Source organism: Ahaetulla prasina, chromosome 4 (genome assembly GCF_028640845.1).
Source record: "Ahaetulla prasina isolate Xishuangbanna chromosome 4, ASM2864084v1, whole genome shotgun sequence".
Taxonomy (NCBI): Eukaryota; Metazoa; Chordata; class Lepidosauria; order Squamata; family Colubridae; genus Ahaetulla; species Ahaetulla prasina.
The window spans coordinates 145,293,381-145,315,578 of record NC_080542.1 but is presented as its reverse complement, the minus strand read 5'-3'; the positions used below and the strand labels follow the sequence as shown (position 1 = coordinate 145,315,578).

At 45.4% G+C, this 22,198-nt stretch overlaps 1 protein-coding gene across 1 annotated transcript in view; it reads right to left on the bottom strand.

The window, feature by feature from the left end:
* AQP1 (aquaporin 1 (Colton blood group)) overlaps nt 1-22,198 on the bottom strand; it is a 50,830-nt gene that overhangs the window by 14,306 nt on the left and 14,326 nt on the right. Inside the window, exon 2 of the mRNA XM_058180228.1 lies at nt 7,208-7,372. Within this exon, the coding sequence (XP_058036211.1) occupies nt 7,208-7,372 (165 nt within the window). The remainder of the gene's footprint in view (nt 1-7,207; nt 7,373-22,198) is intronic.

The following is a 22,198-nucleotide window of genomic DNA, read 5'->3' as shown; positions in this document are numbered from 1 at the left end:
CTTGATTGCAGAAAATATGACTTCATATTTTCTAGAGTTGTTAATGCCTGGAATGCACTACCTGACTCTGTGGTCTCTTCCCAAAATCCCCAAAGCTTTAACCAAAAACTGTCTACTATTGACCTCACCCCATTCCTAAGAGGTCTGTAAGGGGCTTGCATAAGAGCACAAGCATGCCTACCGTTCCTGTCCTAATGTTCCCTTTCATTAAATCCAATTAATATAGTTATTACATAATTATGTTTATATATATGCTTATATAGGGGATGCGGTGGCTCAGGGGCTAGGACGTTGAGCTTGTCGATCGAAAGGTCGGCAGCTCAGTGGTTCGAATCCCTAGTGCTGCCGTGTAGCGGGTTGAGCTCCCGTTACTTGTCCCAGCTTCTGCCAACCTAGCAGTTTCAAAAGCACATAAAAATGCAAGTAGAAAAAATAGGGACCACCTTTGGTGGGAAGGTAACAGCGTTCTGTGTGCCTTTGGTGTTGAGTTATGCCGGCCACATGACCACGGAGACGTCTTCGGACAGCGCTGGCTCTTCTGCTTTGAAACGGAGATGAGCACCGCTCCCTAGAGTCGGGAACGACTAGCACGTATGCACGAGGGGAATCTTTACCTTTACCTTTTATATGCTTATATATCATATAGTTATTTCATGCTTATGCTTATATATACTGTTGTGACAAATAAATAAAAAAATAAAAAGATCACCAGGAAACTGGGAGTTGTAGTGCTACCTTTGGCATGAAAGCCGACTGGGTGACTTTAAGCCAATCACCAGGAAACCGGGACTTGTAGTCCTAACTTAGGCATGAAAGCCAGCTGGGTGATATGAACTAATCCTTCTCTCCCAGTTCAACCTACCCTCAAAAGGTTGTTTTCTTTGTGAGGAAAATAGGAGGAGGAAAAGTATTAGATACATTTGCTGTGATGAGTTACTTGCAAAAAGAACAAAGGCAGGATAAAAATAAGTAATATATCTCTCTCATCTATCTTCCATTTATATTTATCTACTGTGTGTGTGTGTGTAAAACATTTTTGGGGTGGGGGTTATTTTACAGAGTTGGGGGCCACCTAATAACATACACATAGTATGGAAAACAAGATAGCACAAACGATATTGATTGATTGATTGAACACCTTAACTAGTTTAATGGAGATATAGCGTGTGAAATGCGTCAGGAAGAAAATCGGTTTTTGTTTTCTTCATGGCAAAGATGTTATATATATTGCCTCGCAGAACATCTCATGTACGGAAGAATTAAAACGGTGGGTGGACTCTGCCCAGATCAGTTAAAACACACATGTTCTCTCGGCGTGTTCAAGGTGGGACTATTCCATGGTCAGACTAGAGCAAGGGTCTCCAAACTATGCAACTTTAAGACTTGGGGACTTCAATTCCCAGAATTCCCTATGCTGGCTGGGGAATTCTGGGAGTTGAAATTCGCAAGTCTTAAAGTTGCCAAGCTTGGAGACCTCTGGACTAGAGACTAAAGAACTGAAGAAAAGAGGACAGAAGACATGAAGGAAGGCGAGGAAAAAGAACAAATAGAGAAGGGAGGGATGAGCTGAAGTGATAGACATAACAATTGTAGGTGTGTACCCAAGAAGAGGGCAGGAAAAGGAAGATAAGGGCAGAAACTTTCAATCCATTGGTATGCTGTGATTGAATTCAACCATGGCACCATCAGTAGAGGTAGTCCTCGACATACGACCACAGCTGAGCCCCAAATTTCCATTGCTAAAAACAAGACCATTGTTTTGCCCCACTTTACAGCCTTTTTCACTGCAGTTGTTAAGTGAGCGTCTGCAGTTGCGAAGTGAAACTCACCGGGCGTTAAGTGAATCCATTAACTTTGCTGATCAGAAGGTCGGGACACTACAACCGTCGTAAATATCATAATAGAGGTAGTCCTCGACTTACGATCACAGTTGAGCCCAACGTTGCGGTTGCCAAGTGAGACAGTTGCCAAGTGAATTTCGTCCCATTTTCCCTGCTTTGTTGCCACAGTTGTTAAATGAATCATTGGTTAAGTCAGTAATACGGTTGTTAAGTGAATCTGGCTTCTCCCCATTGACTTGGTTTGTCAGAAGGTCGCAAAAGCGGATCACATGATCCCAGGACATTGCAACTGTCATAAATATGAGCCAAGTGACTAAATTTAGGGCTCAATTATGGTTGTAAGTCGAGGACTACCTAAGTGGATGAAAAATATTCCCTTGCCAATCTATCCTTTGTTCAGACCAGGCCAATCCAGCTGTTTTGGGATGGTCTGGCACTTTTTTTTAAAAGCCAATCCTCTGGAACAGGAAGTGGTTTGGGAGAGCCAACTTGGCATGCTCCAAGTCCCTCAATTGTGGTCTGGGAGAAAGGATGGAAAGTTCTGGAGTCCCCCAGAATAGTCTGTTCCAAAAATAGAATTTTTCACAGATCTATCATATAGGCAGAGTATGATCTGCAACTGAGATGAACAGGATTAATCTAAGATTTTACTTTACCTGACTTTAAAAGTCAACATTGGATGGTGTGTGCTCTCCAATCCAGGCTAAGCTGTTGAAGGTTTGTGGGAATCTTGACAACACGAGAACTTGTCTCAAAGAATTTCCTACTCCTGTAGAAATGGTCCTTTATTTATACCTATACCTGCCTCCACAGGTGGAATTGGGTGTCTTAAATGATATAAAGATACACCTTCTCCATTATCTAGATCAGGGGTCTGCAAACTTGGCTCTTTTAAGACTTGTGGACATCAACTCCCAGAGTTCCTCAGAAGCTGGCTGAGGAACTCTGGGAGTTGAAGTCCACAAGTCTTAAAAGAGCCAAGTTTGCAGACCCCTGATCTAGATCATTCTCCAACCCTTCAAGTAGAACATGGACGACATCAAAAAAAAACCTCGTGTTGACAGGTTCTATCATCAACAGAAGAGAATATTGGAACTCAAGGTTGAACCGTGGGTTGGTAGATTCTTGCAGACATTTCGTGACCCAGCTAGAGAACATCATCAGGGCTAGAAGGGAATAGGGTTTGGGGAGAGGAGGAGGAAGGGGAAGGGGAAGAAGGGGAAGGTGGAGTAGAAAGAGGAAGAGGAGGAGGACTATGGGGTCCATAGTGCTCTCTGAGCTTGGTGGTTTTCTTGCAGACGTTTCATGACCCAACTAGGTAACATCATCAGTTCTAGATCGATAAATTCTGTCATACTATTGCAACAACTATCTTGACTTTTCTGACATTTCTCTATGGGTCCCCTTGGCTATCCACGCTGACTGCTTTGCATTGACTTTTGCAAAATCCACCAAATTTGCATTCGATTAGATTAGAACATGAGTAGAGTAGATCTTCAGGTTTTCCTTTCCGTCCCATGAACTTGGGGACAGCATGGAACACTTCTGAAGTATGGAGCCTTTGGATCTCTTGGGGTAATGTTTCATTACCTGAATTAGGTAACATCATTAATGCTGATAGAGCGTGGGGTTTGCTCATCAGCACCACTGTATATAAAGCTACTAATATACAAGCACTGATGAAGTTACCTGGTTAGGTAATGAAATGCCTGCAAGAAGGCAGTCGAGGTCAGATACTATCAATGATTCCACATTCTTCCTCCTCCTCCTCCTCCTCCTCCTCCTCCTCCTCCTCCTCCTCCTTCACAAACCCCACTCCTGCACTGTTCATGTTCATGAAACGTCTGCAAGAAAACCACCAAGCTCAGGGAGCACCAAGGACCCCACAATCCTCCTCCTCTTCCTCATCTCCACAAATCCACCCCTTCTAGCCCTGATGGTGTTCCCTACTTGGGTCACGAAACGTCTGCAAGAAAACCACCGCGTTCGGAGAGAACCAAGAACCCCACAGTTCAACCCTCAGCTACAAATACTTTCTTTTTTGGGGGAGGGGGTGTAACCTTTTCAAAGACTGTGTCAGCCCCCACCCGTTAAACCAGATCAGAAATTAGCTCCATGGTAAAAAGCTGTAGACCACGTTGATTGGGAATGGGTGCCGTCATTGAATCTTGCAAGCCCGTGCGGTATCTACTCCGCCCTTTATCTACTCAACGAGAATTTTTGCAGTGTCAGTTTGAGCCACTTCCTGCTTGTTTTGGAACTTCAGATATGTTTTGACTTCTGTCACTTTGGTAACAGACCTTAATATGGTACAGAACCCAGACAAGTCTTCATTTTTCCATACAACAACTGTTACAGTACAAAATATAATTTCCCACCTCGTTCTGTTTTCCATCAATTTCTATTCTTATTTAATCTATTCCTTTTCTAATCCTTACGTTCGATTTCTATGTTTTTATTCCTTTGTGTATAAATCTTATGGGTGTTTGTTTGTTTTTTCAATCTTAACTATTTCTTAGGGGTTTTTTTACCCCCCTTTTTAATTTTCCTCTTCTCTTATTCCCGTGGGTATAAATGGTATGGCTTTTTAAATTAGTTCTTTAATTTTCTATTTTCAGTGTTGTTATTCTTGTATGTATAAATCGTACGTTTTTAAAATTTTAGAGTTTTTAAAAATCTTTTCTATGTCTGTAGTCCTGTATGTATAAATCATGTTTTTCTTTTTCTTATTTATTAGCTGTTAGGTTTTTGTTTTTTTTTAAAAAAGCCTATTTTCTGTCTTCAGGTTCCTGTGTGTATAAATCTCATTTTTTCCCTTTATCTTAACTATTTCTTAGTGGGGGTTTTTTTTATTTTCCTCTTCTTTATGTTCTTATTTTTCTGTGTATAAATCTTATGGTTATGGGTTTTTTTACCTCAACTATTTCTTAGTTCTTTCAGATTTTTCTTCTTTATGTTCTTATTCCTGTGCGTATAAATCTTACGTTGTTTTTAATCTTAACTACTTCTTAGCTCTTAGTTTTTTTAAATTTTTCTTCTTTTTATTGCACGTAATTACTATTAGGTATAAATTATGTTTATGTGTGTATGTATAAATAAAAAAACCTGTGTTTTTTATTTTAACTATTTCTTAGCTCTTAGTTTTTTTTAAAAAAAACAACTCCTCTCTTCTATATTCTTATTTATCTGTGCATAAATCTTATTTTTTCAAAAATATTCTTATGGCCAAATTCATACCCTTTGCATAACTAGTACATGAAAGCCTAGAATTGTGATGGCAAACCTATGGCATGTGTGTGTGTCAGAGTTCGCACGCAGAGCCCTCTCCGGCATGCACCGCCTTTCGGTTTAGGCACTCTGTGCCTAAAAGTTTGCCATCACTGGCCTAGAGACTATTGTAACATCATATGTGTTGACTATGATCAGATTTTATGGGCTTAATGCAGTGGTGAAATCCAATTTTTTTTATTACCGGTTCTGTGGGTGTGGCTTGGTGGGTGTGGCATGGCCTGGTGGGCGTGGCTTGGTGGGCATGGAAGGGGAAGGATACTGCAAAATCCCCATTCCCTCCCCACTCCTGGAGGAAGGATATTGCAAAGTCTCCATTCCCACCCTACTCCTGGGGCCAGCCAGAGATGGTATTTGCCGGTTCTCCGAACTGCTCAAAATTTCCGCTACCGTTTCTTCAGAACCTGTCAGAACCTGCTGGATTTCACCCCTGGCTTAATTAATGAAATTAATCCAGCATTGTTGGTTAACTTATGATTCAGTATATTGCATCAACCCAGAAAATGGGTTAATCCAATAACAAGGTTACAGATAGTCCTCGACTTGCCACAGAACCTGTGCACGAACCCATTTTCTGGTTGACTCGGCCTTCCCTCCTTCCGAGGTGGGTAAAATGAGGACCCAGATCGTTGGGGGCAAGAGGCTGACTCTGTAAACCTCTTAGAGAGGGCTGTAAAAGCACTGTGAAGCGGTATATAAATCTAAGCGCTAGTGCAGCGATGGCGACCCTATGGCACGCAGCCCCCTCTCTGTAAACATGTGAGCAGTTGCCCCAGCACAGTTTTGTCATGCATGCGCATGGGCCTCCTGCCAGCAACTGGTCTTCGGGTCTCTGCCGTGCATGCAGGGGCCACACATGCATGTGTGTGGGGGCAGGGGGCATGCTTTCCCCTTCCTTCCCTCCTTCCTTCCCTCCCTCCCTCCTCCCTTCCTTCCTTCCCTCTCTTCCTCCCTCCCTCCCTCCTTCCCTCCTCTACCCCTCCCTCCTTCCTCCTTCCTTCCTTCCTTGCCTCCCTCCCTCCTTCCCTCCTCTACCCCTCTCTCCTTCCTTCCCTCCTTCCTTCTTTCCTTCCTTCCTCCTCCTTCCTTCCTCTCTTCCTCCTCCTCCTCCTCCTTCCTCCCTACCCCTCCTTCCCTCCTCTACCCCTCCCTCCTTCCTCCTCCTCCTTCCTTCCTTCCTCCTCCTTCCTCCTCCTCCTCCTCCTCCTCCTTCCTTCCTCCTCCTCTCCCCTCCTCCTTCCTCCCTCTCTTCCTCCCATCCTCCTTCCTTCCTCCTCCCTCCTCCTTCCTTCCTTCCTTCCTTCCTTGCCTCCTCCTCCTTCCCTCCTCCTCCTCCTTCCCTCCTCTTCCTCCTCCTCCTTCCTTCCCTCCTTCCTTCTTTCCTTCTTTCCTTCCTTCCTCCTCTCTTCCTCCCATCCTCCTTCCCTCCTCTACCCCTCCTCCTTCCTTCCTTCCTTCCTCCTCCTCCTCCTCCTCCTCCTCCTTCCCTCCTCTACCCCTCCTCCTTCCTTCTTTCCTTCCTTCCTTCCTTCCTTGCCTCCTTCCCTCCTCCTTCCTCCTCCTCCTCCTCCTTCCGTCCTCTACCCCTCCCTCCCTCCTTCCTTCCTTCCTTCCTTGCCTCCCTCCCTCCTTCCCTCCTCTACCCCTCCCTCCTTCCCTCCCTTCTTCCTTCCTTCCTTCCTTCCTTCCTTCCTTCCTTGCCTCCCTCCCTCCTTCCCTCCTCTACCCCTCCCTCCTTCCTTCCCTCCCTCTCTCCCTCCTTCCTTCCTTCCTTGTGCATGGTTTGGACACTTGGTCCGGAAAAGGTTAGCCATCATGTGCTATTGCTATTGCTGTCTAAACTGTGGTGGCGCGGTGGCTAGACTGCAGTATTGCAGGCTGACTCTGCCCACAGCTAGGAGTTCAATCCTGACCGACTCAAGGTTGACTCAGCCTACCATCCTTCCAAGGTCGCTAAAACGAGGACCCGGATTGTTGGGGGCAATAGGCCGACTCTGTAAACCGCTTAGAGAGGGCTGTAGATTAGTGCTATTACGGTTTAGCAAACATGCCAATACAGCTCTTGAATTCTTACTCACCGCCAGAAGATGACCCAAAGCTACTGAAAGACCGATGGCCAGTGGTGCTGATCCGGAGAGGTCCGTTCGCCTCTTGTCCGTTGTGGCGAGCACGCAAAGAACCAGCTGCAACGTGGCAATGATTTCGATGCCCAGGCCTTGTCCAGGATTCACCCCGGGTGCCAACTGCAAAAGAACAAGACCACAAAGAGGAGAAATCACAGCTCTGCACCAAGATGAAGCCGAATTGGACACTGGCTCAATTAATGGCCTCAGTAGCCACTTTATGACTGCTAAGTTCACTTAACAACCTGTGCACACAAAAAAAAGGTTCTAAATTCGGGATGGACACATGATCAGACCTGTTTTACAGCCATCATCATGACTGATTACGGTCCTATGTCTGAGACAACCTGAATTGCTTTGTCTCCAATACGGTTGTGTGTTTTATGACATTGCATTCTCCTCCTTTATGCTTTATAGCTCCAAGCAACATAATAAATAAGCCAATTAAAGAGCTAAAATTTGATGCCATTCCAAAGAGGAAGATTTGTTTAAACTTAGGATTGGGTAGCGTAGGAAGTTAGCACCCACCCCTCTCCTAGAAAATGAGTCATGAAAAGCCTGGGCCAGCCTCTTCTACATAACAAAGCTCTACCTTCTTCAGGCAGAGCCATAGTAGGAATTGCCCAAAGCCCTTTCATTACAACTTCACCAAAGGCGGGGTTCAAAAATTTTTATTATCGGTTCTGTGGGTGTGGCTTGGTGGGCGTGGCTTGGTGGGCGTGGCAGGGGAAGGTTACTACAAAATCCTCATTTCCTCCCAATCAGGGAGGCAGAGAATAGATGGGGGCGGGGCCAGTCAGAGGTGGTATTTACCGGTTCTCCAAACTACTCAAAATTTCCACTACCGGTTCTCCAGAACTGGTCAGAACCTGCTGGATTTCACCTCTGATCATCACCCAGCAAGAGTCAACCAAGCCTGGGACTCAAGACAACCTACAAAGTTACCCCTGCATGGCCCCATGGGAGTCTGGCAACCGATCAGAATACAAGCTCAAGTTCCAAGCCCAACCGAGGGCATAAAACCCAGGGACTCTCAGCTTCTCTGCCCATTTTTTCTGCCTACGATCTCAAACCATGCGACCCTGTTCATCAATAAACCTTCTTTCCAAGCTACTTCCATGAAGTTTCTTCCCTAAAACCCCAAAACCTTAAGCTTAGACTGTCTACTGTTGACCTCACCGCATTCCTAAGAGGTCTGTAAGGGGCATGCATAAGAGCACTTGCATGCCTACCGTCCCTCCCCTAATGTTCCTTTTTTACTTACTCTTTTCATGTATCCAAATTGTGTTTATACTTTTACCTGTTATCTTATATATGATTGACAAATAAATAAATAAATAAATAAATCCAGTGTCTTTTTTCCCCACTTAGAACTGAACCCAGATGGACATTTCTTCCAACAATAGACTTACAACCATTCGTTTAGTGACTTCTATATCGGCGGTCCCCAACCCTTGCCCTGTGACGGAGAGGGTGGGGGAATGGATTCACACATGCAACTTAGATTCTGTGCATGTGCAAATGAAGCTTCGCACACTCGCCTGCCACTTACGTGGACCGGTTCCCAACAAGCCCACAGACCGCTATCGGTTCACACAGACTGGGGGTTGAGTGAGTAACCCTGTTCTACGTAGACAGAAAAATCCATGGTGTTGCTTTGAACAAGGGTGAAATGAATTAACGGGATTACACGATTTTGTGGGCATCCTCCTGGTGATCCAAACTAGCTATCTAGTGTTTTTGTTTTGTTTTGTTTTTAGTTTCTCTCTCTGGAGCAAATGTCATTGCCAAATGTCTCCAGATGATCTTTTGGCGACCCTTCAAAACAGCCTTGCTCAACTTTTCCAGATCGGAAAGGGGTATCTACGGGACCGCCTACTGCCACCGGTAGCCTCCCACCGACCAGTGCGCTCTCACAGAAAGGGCCTCCTTCAGATACCGTCAGCCAGACAATGTCGGCTGGCGACCCCCAGGGGGAGGGCCTTCTCTGTGGGGGCTCCCGCCCTCTGGAATGAGCTGCCTCCGGGGCTTCGTCAACTCCCCGACCTCCGGACCTTCCGCCGCAAGCTGAAGAAGTTGTTGTTTTGACATGCAGGACTAGCTTAAATGTAGTTTTAAACTGGGGTTTTAAATTGGGGCTTTTAAATGGGTATTTAAAACTTTTTAGGCTGTATATTGAATTAGTTTTTTATACTGTTTTTAATGTGTATTATACGTATTGTGGTTTTATTGGCTGTGAACCGCCCTGAGTCCTTCAGGAGAAGGGCGGTATACAAATTTAATAAATAAAATAAATAAATAAATAAATAAATAAATAAGGGGAATGGTTTTGTGTGAGGAGCAGGCATACGAGTAGGGCTGCAAGTGCCAGTACCCACTGCTCACATAAGGGGGACTGCATGGGTGCACACACTAACTGGCCCTTACCTGCCCTAGATCTGAATGGGCCGCAGCAAGGGGTGAAATCCAGCAGGTTCTGACAGGTTCTGGAGAACCGGTAGCGGAAATTTTGAGTAGTTCGGAGAACCAGCAAATATCACCTCTGGCTGGCCCCAGGAGTGGGGTGGGAATGAAGATTTTGTAGTATCCTTCCCCTGGAGTAGGGAGGGAATGGAGATTTCACAGTCTCCTTCCCCTCCCATGCCCACCAAGCCACGCCCACAGAACCGGTAGGGAAAAATTTTAGATTTCATCCCTGGCCGCAGCCCAGCAGTGGGTCAAATCCCCGGTCAAAGACAATCTTACTGTAGGATGGATCTGCAAATCCACAAAGGAACAAAAGGGCCTTTATTGAAAATCACTTTTGTCTTACTCGGCATTAAGGGAATGAAAAGAGATAATGGGAGAGAGATATTGTAGGTTTCCGGTAACTTCTTAGTAGTTGCTGAGAACTGGGCAATGGATAATAATATGGAGGAGGAGAAGGGCGGAAGAGGAAAGGGGAGGGAGGGAGGGAGAGGAGAGAGGGAAGGAAGGGAGGGAAGGAAGGAAGGAGAGGGGAGGGAAGGAGAGGAGAGAGGGAAGGAAGGAAGGAAAGAGGAAGGAGAGGGAAGGAGGGAAGGAAGGAAAGAGGGAGGGAGTGAAGGAAGGAGTGGGAGGGAGGGAGGGAAGGAAGGAAAGAGGGAAGGAAGGAAGGAAAGAGGGAGGGAGGAGGAGGAGGAAGGAGGAGGAGGAAGAGAGGAAGGAGGAAGGAGAGGAAGAGGAGGAAGGAAGGAGGGAGGAGGAGGAAGGAAGGAAGGAAGAGGAGGAAGGAAGGAAGGAAGGAGGGAGGAGGAGGAGGAGGAAGGAAGGAAGGAAGGAAGGAAGGAAGGAGGAAGGAGGGAGGAAGGAGGAGGAGGGAGGAAGGAGAGAGAGAAGGAAGGAAGGAGAGGAAGGAGAGGAAGGAGGAAGGAGGGGGAGGGAAGGAAGGAGGGAGGGAGGAGGAGAGGAGAGGAAGGAAGGAAGGAGGAGGAGGAAGGAAGGAAGGAAGGAAGGAGAGGAGAGGAAGGAGGAAGGAAGGAAGAGGGAGGGAAGGAAGGAAGGAAGGAGGGAGGGAGGAAGGAGGAGAGGAAGGAAGGAAGGAAGAGGGAGGAGGAGGAGGCAGGAAGGAGGAGGAGGAGGAGGAGAGAGGAAGGAAGGAAGGAAAGAGGGAGGGAAGGAAGGAAGGAGGGGAGGGAGGGAGGGAGAGGAGAGAGAGAAGGAAGGAAGGAAAGAGGGAGGGGAGGAAGGAAGGAGAGGGGAGGGAGGGAGAGGAGAGAGGGAAGGAAGGAAAGAGGGAGGGAAGGAAGGAAGGAGAGAGGGAGGAGAGAGGAGAGAGGAAGGAAGGAAGAGGGAGGAAGGAAGGAAGGAAGGAGGGAGGAGGAGGAGAGAGAAGGAAGGAAGGAAGAGGGAGGGAGGAAGGAGAGGAGGAGGAGGAAGGAAGGAAGGAGGAGGAAGGAGGGAGGAGAGAGAGGAAGGAAGGAAGGAGGGAGGGAGGGAAGGAAGGAGGATGGGAGGAAAGAAGGAAGGGGAGGAAGGAAGGAAGAGGGAGGAGGCAGGGAGGCAGGAAGGAGGAGGAGGAGGAGAGGAGAGAGGAAGGAAGGAAGGAGGGAGGGAAGGAAGGAAGGAGGAGGAGGAGAGGAAGGAGGAAGGAAGGAGGAAGGAAGGAAGGAAGGAGAGGAGGAGGAGGAGGAGGGAAGGAAGGAGAGGGAGGGAGGAGAGGAGAGAGAGAGAAGGAAGGAAGAGGGAAGGGAGGAAGGAAGGAAGGAGAGAGAGGGAGGAAGGAAGGAAGGAGAGGAGGAAGGAAGGAAGGAAGGAAGGAGGGAGGGAGGAGGAGAGGAGAGAGAGGAAGGAAGGAAGAGGAGGAGGAAGGAAGGAAGAGGGAGGGAGGGAGGAGAGAGGAAGGAAGAGGGAGGGAGGGAAGGAAGGAAGGAAGGAAGGAAGGAAGGAAGGAAGGAAGGAAGGAAGGAAAGAGGGAGGGAGGGAAGGAAGGAAGGAAGGAGGGGAGGGAGGGAGGGAGAGGAGAGAGGGAAGGAAGGAAGGAAGGAGGGAGACAGGAAGGAAGGGAGGAAGGAAGGGAAGGAACAAAGGAAGGGAAGAGGGAAGGAAGAAAGGAGGGGAGGATTATGAGGAGCTGAAGGAGGAAGAGAAGGGGAAGAGATTATAAATAAAATCAATGACTACAATTTTACTACATTTTCATGGAAACAGGCATTTGCTTCTAGTATCTGGCAAAAGTGCTCCATAGTGAACAATGGTTTTGCCTAACAACAGTGGCATTCACTTAGTGACCATTCTGGGAGCATCACAGAAAAAGGTTATAAAATCAGACATTGTCACATAGCGACCTCCTTTACAACTGTTACGACTGAAATTCCCAGCTCAATTACATTCGTAAGATGTGGTCTGCTTGTGTGCATCATTATGTGTGGGTTGGTTTTTTTTAATCTGTCACAGAACTGACAAATATATAAACATTAAAATCATGAAACTAGGGGAGATATTAAGTTATAATAGAGGAATGTGCCACAGATCTATAACAGAGACCTCATCCTGGGATGAAAGATACAACAAATTTAAAGGACACGTCCTACTCGTGACAAAGTAAACACTTGTGGAAATAACAGAATTGTGCAAGGCTTTGCACACTGAAGGGAAGGCGCAGAAACTCCAAAACACTCCATGCTAAAAAGGATTGGGGGTTCCATCACAAGTGTGACTTCCATCTTGACTTTTTTGACCCCGTTGCCTTTCCACAGATACTCATGGCATGGAAAAAATCCTTCCTGCTTCCTCTGGTTGGTGCCCTGAGAATTCATCAAAAAACATCCTGGCCGCTTTTTCAGAGAGGAAACCATGGCATAGAAAAAAGAAATGGTCCATCCATGGACAAGGCAAATAGATCTAGGCTGCAATATTCCAGATTGTCCCCAGGAGGAGACGGAGAGCTGGTGGGAAATCATTCTGAACTGTTGACTGCCATCTAGTGGTCCTCTGAAATATCAGCAGCTTAGCTCTTCTTTGAGGAAAAAAGAACAATCCGTGAATTTTTATTTTATTGATTTTGATCCCACCTTCATTGTGTTGAGGTGGGTGACGAACAAATTTGAATAAATAAATAAATAAATAATAACCGTAAATAAATAATAACTATAAATAAATACACAAATAAATATTTTTTGTAAATAATTCAAGGTGGTAAATATACCTAATACTCATCCCATCTCCTATTTTTCCCACAACAACCACCATATGAGGTGGGGTGGGCTCTGAGAGAGAGAGAGAGAGAGAGAGAGAGAGAGAGAGAGAGAGTGATTGGCCTCAAAGTCACCCAACTGGCTTTCATGCCTAAGGCGGGAGTAGAATTCACCATCTCCTGGTGATTGGTCTAGAGTCACCAAAATGGTTTTCATGGCTAAGGTGGGACTAGAACTCACTGTCTCCTGGTGATTGGCCCAAAGTCACCCAGCTGGCTTTCATGCCTAATGTGGGACTAGAACTCACTGCCTCCTAGTTTCTAGCCTGGTGCCTTCACCATTTGGCCACAAAACCCCTTGGTTCTCTGTCTTCTTACTCCTGAACTTTGTCTTGACACATCTACCCTAAGTTTGCCTTTGGGACACGCTGGAGTGAAACACCCTTCACGTTCATGGCCATTTCAGCCGCGGTAATGACAGTTGTGCTTCCAGAGTGCTGGAGGCCTGGAGAGAACTGGCCGCCTAGGAACTAAATAGGAAGAATTGTCAGAATAAATGCCAAAGTGGACTAAGTGCTACTGTGGAAACATGTCCCATGACATCTAGGTTGTTTGTCAGAATCAGTGAGAACACTCAGTTTGAGCGGATCGCACGTTTCTGGCCTCTGCAGCCGTGACCCCCAAGCACATACGGAGCATTGGAGCATCAGCAGCAAAAGGCCAGAGTTTAATTGGCTGAATTAAAACGCTCCCTGCTCATTCTTGGATCTGCAGGCAAACAGGCAGTCGTGAATGGCCTTGTCCTCTTTTATTTTTGGCGCCCAGTTCCTGTCGGGCCCCGAACTTCCCTGCACAAAGCAGATTGTATACCTCTTGATGTTTTCAGACACCTTTGGAAGAATGGGGGAAATGTTATTCGGACAGCGGAAGAGATAAGGACAACATGTCAGTCAGGGGTTAGAGACAGATGGAAGCAAATATGGTGGTGCAAGGGGGGAGAGGAAGAGAGGAATGGAGGATGAAATGGAGGAGAAGGAGAAGGTATAGGCATAGACTAGGAAGAGGAAGAGGAAGAAGATGGAGATGGAGGAGAAGGAGGAGGAGGAGGAGAAGGAGAAGGAGAAGGAGAAGAAGAAGAAGAAGAAGAAGAAGAACTGACAAATATATAAACATTAAAATCATGAAACTAGGGGAGATATTAAGTTATAATAGAGGAATGTGCCACAGATCTATAACAGAGACCTCATCCTGGGATGAAAGATACAACAAATTTAAAGGACACGTCCTACTCGTGACAAAGTAAACACTTGTGGAAATAACAGAATTGTGCAAGGCTTTGCACACTGAAGGGAAGGCGCAGAAACTCCAAAACACTCCATGCTAAAAAGGATTGGGGGTTCCATCACAAGTGTGACTTCCATCTTGACTTTTTTGACCCCGTTGCCTTTCCACAGATATTCATGGCATGGAAAAAATCCTTCCTGCTTCCTCTGGTTGGTGCCCTGAGAATGTCTGAACATTCATCAAAAAACATCCTGGCCGCTTTTTCAGAGAGGAAACCATGGCATAGAAAAAAGAAATGGTCCATCCATGGACAAGGCAAATAGATCTAGGCTGCAATATTCCAGATGGTCACCAGGAGGAGACGGAGAGCTGGTGGGAAATCATTCTGAACTGTTGACTGCCATCTAGTGGTCCTCTGAAATATCAGCAGCTTAGCTCTTCTTTGAGGAAAAAAGAACAATCCGTGAATTTTTATTTTATTGATTTTGATCCCACCTTCATTGTGTTGAGGTGGGTGACGAACAAATTTGAATAAATAAATAATAAATAATAACCGTAAATAAATAATAACTATAAATAAATACACAAATAAATAATTTTTGTAAATAATTCAAGGTGGCAAATGTACCTAATACTCATCCCATCTTCTATTTTTCCCACAACAACCACCATATGAGGTGGGGTGGGCTCTGAGAGAGAGAGAGAGAGAGAGAGAGAGAGAGAGAGTGATTGGCCTCAAAGTCACCCAACTGGCTTTCATGCCTAAGGCGGGAGTAGAATTCACCATCTCCTGGTGATTGGTCTAGAGTCACCCAAATGGTTTTCATGGCTAAGGTGGGACTAGAACTCACCGTCTCCTGGTGATTGGACCAGTCACCCAGCTGGCTTTCATGCCTAACGTGGGACTAGAACTCACTGCCTCCTAGTTTCTAGCCTGGTGCCTTCACCATTTGGCCACAAAACCCCTTGGTTCTCTGTCTTCTTACTCCTGAACTTTGTCTTGACGCATCTACCCTAAGTTTGGCCTTTGGGACACGCTGGAGTAAAACACCCTTCACGTTCATGGCCATTTCAGCCGCGGTAATGACAGTTGTGCTTCCAGAGTGCTGGAGGCCTGGAGAGAACTGGCCGCCTAGGAACTAAATAGGAAGAATTGTCAGAATAAATGCCAAAGTGGACTAAGTGCTACTGTGGAAACATGTCCCATGACATCTAGGTTGTTTGTCAGAATCAGTGAGAACACTCAGTTTGAGCGGATCGCACGTTTCTGGCCTCTGCAGCCGTGACCCCCAAGCACATACGGAGCATTGGAGCATCAGCAGCAAAAGGCCAGAGTTTAATTGGCTGAATTAAAACGCTCCCTGCTCATTCTTGGATCTGCAGGCAAACAGGCAGTCGTGAATGGCCTTGTCCTCTTTTATTTTTGGCGCCCAGTTCCTGTCGGGCCCCGAACTTCCCTGCACAAAGCAGATTGTATACCTCTTGATGTTTTCAGACACCTTTGGAAGAATGGGGGAAATGTTATTCGGAGAGCGGAAGAGATAAGGACAACATGTCAGTCAGGGGTTAGAGACAGATGGAAGCAAATATGGTGGTGCAAGGGGGGAGAGGAAGAGAGGAATGGAGGATGAAATGGAGGAGAAGGAGAAGGTATAGGCATAGACTAGGAAGAGGAAGAGGAAGAGGAAGAAGATGGAGATGGAGGAGAAGGAGAAGGAGAAGGAGAAGGAGAAGGAGAAGGAGAAGAAGAAGAAGAAGAAGAAGAAGAAGAAGAAGAAGAAGAAGAAGAAGAAGAAGAAGAAGAAGAAGAAGAAGAAGAAGAAGAAGGGGGAGGAGCAGGGAGAGAGACAAGGAGGAGGAGAGGAATGAAGGATGAAATGGAGGAGAAGGAGAAGACATAGGCGAAGAAGAAGAAGAGGGGGAGGAGCGGGGAGAGAGACAAGGAGGAAGAGAGGAATGAAGGATGAAATGGAGGAGAAGAAGAAAACATAGGAAGAGGAGGAGGAGGAGGCGGTGGAGGAGGCGGTGGAGGTGGAGGAGGAAAAGAAGAAGAAGAAGAAGAAGAAGAAGAAGAAGAAGAAGAAGAAGAAGAAGAGGAGGAGGAGGAGGAGGAGGAGGAGGAGGAGGAGGAGGAGGAGGAGGAGGAGGAGGAGGAGGAGGAGGAGGAGGAGGAGGAGGAGCGGGGAGAGAGAAAAGGAGAAGGAGGAGAGGAATGAAGGATGAAATGGAGGAGAAGGCATAGGCATAGGCAAGGAAGAGGAAGAGGAAGAAGAAGAAGAAGAGGGGGAGGAGGGGGAGGAGGAGGAAGAAGAAGATTGTGGGTTCCTTAGTGCTCTCTTACCTTTGCTATTTCTTGCGGACATTTCATGACCCAACTAAATACCCTGTTTCCCTGAAAATAAGACATCCACGGATAATAAGCCCAAGCGGGCTTTTGAACGCATGTGCTAAAATAAGCCCCACCCCAAAAATAAGCCCTCCCCGAAAATAAGCCGGCCCCCAAAATATTTAACCGCATGCGTAGCCGGTCCCCACCATTTCCTCTGGTTAGGGTTAGGGAGACAGAGCTGGAAATCAGGTAAGACAGCAAGAGGAACCCCGTCAACAAGTTTGCGGAGAGGAAGAGGAGGAAGAGAGTTGAAATTTCCAGGGCATCTTAAAGATTTTCTAAGTGCATCATGCTAAATTTATATTTTAAACCTACTTTCCTTCCTTCCTTCCTTCCTTCCTTCCTTCCTTCCTTCCTTCCTTCCTTCCTTCCGCCCTTCTTGAGTTCACTCAACTCAATTCATTGTATTCTCAAAGTATTGTTTGAACTCAGAAATTGCTCTCATTCACAACCTGCTTTACTGTCAGTCAATCAATATTGGTCTCTCTATATAACATTCTACCTCTCCTTTGGCTTCCCAAACAGCCTCTGGATGTTGTTTTGTTTCAGGTTCTTCTTCTTTTCCTCCCTTCTTTTCCTAGGAATTTCATTTCTACCATTTGAACAAAAAATCAAGATAACAAGGCACATATTTCAAAATCGGCATTTTAATTTTCTCTCTGAACTTTAATGCACAAAGGGGATGGGAAAAGGAAACAGGAAATGAAGATAGAACAAGGAATTCCAGATGATATTGTTCCCTGGTGTTGAGATTTCCCACACACACCCCATTATTATTATTTTTTTGGCAAAGAACAGGTAGCTAGAGAAGAAAAAAATTCATTGCACAAACACGACAGCGAGATGAATGCAAATCTTGTTATATAAAATGAATTCATGGGCATGCAATCAAAACACAGCAGCAAGCTAACCAGGATTTAATTTTTATATAAGACAGGTCTGGCGAATTCATCATCAACTTTCCCCGATGAACCGAATATGTATGAAGATCCGAATCACACATGCTCCCACAGACCCTCGGCTACTGGGCGGCCATGGATGCTTCTCCACCTGCAACAATTTTTGCTTAGCAATCAATCATGTACGAAGCTGAACTTCCAAGTGGTGTCCTTCCAAGATTTTGGGATTGCGGGCCGTTGTTAAGACAACAACCCTCAAAACATTCGGGCAACGTAGCTGAAAACTGCTTCAATTTAGCATTCTGAAGGTGAGGCCCTAAGACAGGGGTGTCAAACTGGACGTTTGACATCCTACACTACAGGCACTAAAGGCCAGTTCTTTGCTATTTCCAACTAGTCCCGTGGGCCAGATTTAAGCACCCCACGGCCCGGATCCAGCCAGTGGGACTTGAGTTTGATACCCCTATCCTAAGATATCTGAATGACGCCAATTGAGAAGATGATATAAAACAAGTACCATTTGTTGGTTTTGGGCAAAAGGTCTGTCTTTACTTTTCACGGGAACCCACCAGATGTTCCTGAGATGCTTCCAAGAAGGAGGGGCATCATTCTCCTGCACCGTTTCTATGCAGCTGCTCTTTGGAAGCATCGTAGAGGCAACTACGCCCAACCTGGAGCCAACATTGAGACTTCAAAACTGAAAAACCCTCAACAGGCTTGATCTTCATGAGGTTCAAGGTTCTTCTAATAAAAATTCAAGAGCAACTGGACCCACTGGACAAGGCTCATCTTAGATCTTCATACTGGTTGTCTAAGTAGCCATCCAGATGCCAGCAGAAATGGATACTATTTATTTATTTGTCAAACAAAAATTATAAATTTGAATGAACAAAATGAAAAAAAAAACCACACTAAAATATGACAGGGATGATAGGCACCTTAGTGTCCTTATGCGCGATTCCTTGGGAACCTCTTAAATATGGGGTGTCCACAGAAGTTAAGTTGGAAATAAAACTGTGAAAGTCAATAGGTGACGCAACTGACTCGGGTAAGAAGTTCCACACTTTGACAACTCTATTACAAAAATTGATTTCTTTTTTACAGTCAAATTTAAAGCAGTTTACATTACGCTTAGAACTGCTACTCACATGCGTTGCATTACGATTAAAAATCGAATAGAGTAGAATATTCTTTATTGGCCAAGTATGACTGGACACACAGGGAATCTGAGTGCAGAAGCCCTCAGTATACATACAAGCAACAAGTGATAAATCATGATCACAATCATAAAATGGGCCTCTGGTGGCTCAGACTGCTAAGACAGTCTGTTATTAACAGCGGCTGCTTGCAATTACTGCAGGTTCAAGTCCCACCAGGCCCAAGGTTGACTCAGCCTTCCATCCTTTATAAGGTAGGTAAAATGAGGACCCAGATTGTTGGGGGCAATAAGTTGACTTTGTATATAATATACAAATGGATGAAGACTATTGCTTAACACAGTGTAAGCCGCCCTGAGTCTTCGGAGAAGGGCGGGATATAAATGCAAATTTTTTAAAAAATGCAATCGTATGATACAACACTCAGTGATAGTCATAAGTTACTAAATAAAAGCAATCAGCATAAATCATAAGATACAAACAAATAAAGGGTTAGTCATAAGATGCTAAAGGGATAGGTAATAGGAAAGGTGAGAAGGATAATAGTAATGAAGCTATACTACATGATTTGATATCCTCAGGCATAAGACTGTGTTGTGAGAATTAGTTGTTTAGCAAAACGATGGTATGGGGAAGAAAATTGTCCTTGCGTCTAGTTGTTTTGTCATGCAATGCCTTATAGCAGTGATGGCTAAGCTTTTTCAGATGGAGTGCCCAAAGCGTGTGTGTGTGTGTGTGTGTGTGTGTGTGTGTGTGTGTGTGTGCGCGCGCAAGCACATGCATGCACCCAACCCCCCAAAATGCAACGCACGCAGCCCCCATGCATGCATGTGAAGCCCCCACATGAGCCTCACACACATGCGTGTGAGAACCCTTCTGGATGCCCCCCACGCATACAAATGTGTGGCAGAGACCCAAAGACCAGTTGGCTGGCAGGGGGGCGCACGTACATGTACGGTGGAACTGAACTGGGGCGATGGCTCGTGCGCCATCAGAGTGGGTGCTGCATGCCACCTCTGCCACGTGTGCCATAGGTTCGCCATCACGGCCTCATAGCATCGTCTTGAAGTTGAAATTAAACTAAAAAAAACGTTTTCGAAACCAAAAAAGTCATTTGCGGGTAAGACACTACTTTGCACAATTTTGTATGTGACCGCGAGCGTCACAGTTCTAAACTATTCAGACCAAGAATTTCAATACCTTGTAGCCTAAGGTATTTTATTGTGCACAAAAGAGTGCAAAACTTGTCTTGTAAGAGTGCAAAGAGGGCACAATTCCTCTCCCTCTGATGTTCTTGGGGGATTGGGTTTTGGAGGTAGGTCACCCCCACCATGGAGGAAGGCCCCCCCGCCCCCCGCCGAAATGTCCTCTCATCACATCTAAGAACCCCGCCTTCTGGTTGTAATATTGAGGAATATTAAAAGCTTGGCATTTGGGAATGAAATAAAGCAAATAACAATTATAGTTTGCAAGACTGTGGGTTAAATTGCTGGCACTGACCTCAAGATCCCATTATCACTTTGGGGCATGATCCGCTTGTCATGCCGTCATCTGGAATAAAATTAAAAGCAACCCTCAAAAGGGCAGAGATAGGGCAATATGAGCCAGCAGTGTGCTGCATCTATCAAAAAAGCCAACACAGTCCTAGGTTGCATCAACAGAGAGAGAATCAAGATCAAGTGAAGTGTTAATACAGCTTTATAATGCCTTGCTAAGGCCACACTCCAGTTTTGGTCACCATATTATAAAAAAAGATGTTGAGACTCTAGAAAGAGTGCAGAGAAGAGCAGCAAAAATGATTAGGGAACTGGAGGATAAAATATACAAAGAATGGTTGCTGGAATAGGGTATGTCTAGTTTAAGAAAAAGAAGGACTAGGGGTGATATGATAGCGGTCTTCCAATATCTGAGGGGGCTGCCATAAAGAAGAGTGAGGGTCATTTTATTCTCCAAATCACCTGAAGGCAGGACAAGAAGCAACAGATAGAAACTAATCAAGGAGAGAAGCGATCTGGAATTAAAGAGAAGTTTCCTGACAGTGAGAACGATTAGTGGGTGGAACAACTTGCCTCCAGAAGTTCTGGTTGTTACAACACTGGAAGTTTTTAAGAAGATATTAGACAGCCATTTGTCTGAAATAGTATAGGGTTCCCTTCATGAGCAGGGGGTTGGACTAGAAGACCTCCAAAATCCCTTCCAACTCTGTTATTCTATATTCTGTAAGAGAAGCTGGCATGTGGGTTGTGACCTTTCACCGCACGATTGGAATGTGGAGATCAAAAAGCCAATTTCACATAATACTGAATCAAGCTTACAATCCAAGCTTGGGGGGGGGGAGGAATAAAAGTAGGCAATTAAATTAAGAGCGAATGACTTAGCCTCGGCAACATCTCCTTTTCAACTTGTGTCAAACAAGGCATTTCAAACAGAAGAGCATTGACAACACAGGCCAGCAACAAGACATAAGTGGTTTAATTTTGCCAGAGTTACTATTCTTATTAGATTTTTTTTAATCCCTCTTTCATTAATTTATAAGTTACTTGAGGAGGTAAACTCCTTCTTTGTCCTATTTTCCCACAACCTCAACCCTGTGAAGCAGGCTGGGTGAGAGAGAGGGATTGGTCCAAAGTCACGCAGCTGGCTATCATGTTTAAGGCAGTACTAGAACTCACCGTCTCCTGGTCATTGGCCCAGAATCATCCAGCCAGCTTTTGTGCATAAAGTGAGACTAGAACTCACAGCCTCTTAGTGTTTGGCCCAAAGTCACCCAGCTGTCTTTGCGTCTAAGACAGGACTAGAATTCACCAAATTGATTTTCATGCCTAGGTTGTACTAGAACTCACTGTCTCTTAGTTGATCAGCCCAAATCACCCAGCCGGTTTTTGTGCCCAAGGCAGAACTAGAATTCACTGATTCCTGGCAATTGACTCAAAGTCACCCGACTGACTTTCATGCCAAGCTGGAACTAGAACTCACAGTTTCCTAGTGATTGACTCAAAGTGAAAAGCCCACATATCTTGCCACATTAATGTTACCCTTTACCCTTCAGAATTTTTGCAAAATTCTCCCTTCTTCTGCAGGGATTTTTCTTCCATAATTGAATGAGAAGCAATTAGGGGGGGAAAATATGAGGCAATTTTTCTAGACTTATTATGGTTGGCCTACAGATACCAGCACCTAGTAGGTGCTGAGCAGTTATGTTAGTTCTTGGATGGGAAACCACTAGGATTTCTCCAAATTGTGAATTCTACAAAACTCACATTTATCGTAAACCATAATAATAATAATAACAGTGTTGAAGGGGACCTTGGAGGTCTTCTAGTCCAACCCCCTGCCCAGGCAGGAAACCCTACACCATTTCAGACAAATGGTTATCCAACATTTTCTTAAAAACTTCCAGTGTTGGAGCATTCACAACTTCTGGAGGCAGGTTGTTCCACTGATTAATTGTTCTCACTGTCAGGAAATTTCTCCTTAGTTCTAAATTGCTTCTCTCCTTGATCAGTTTCCACCCATTGCTTCTTGTTCTATCCTCAGGTCCTTTGGAGAATAGCTTGACTCTCT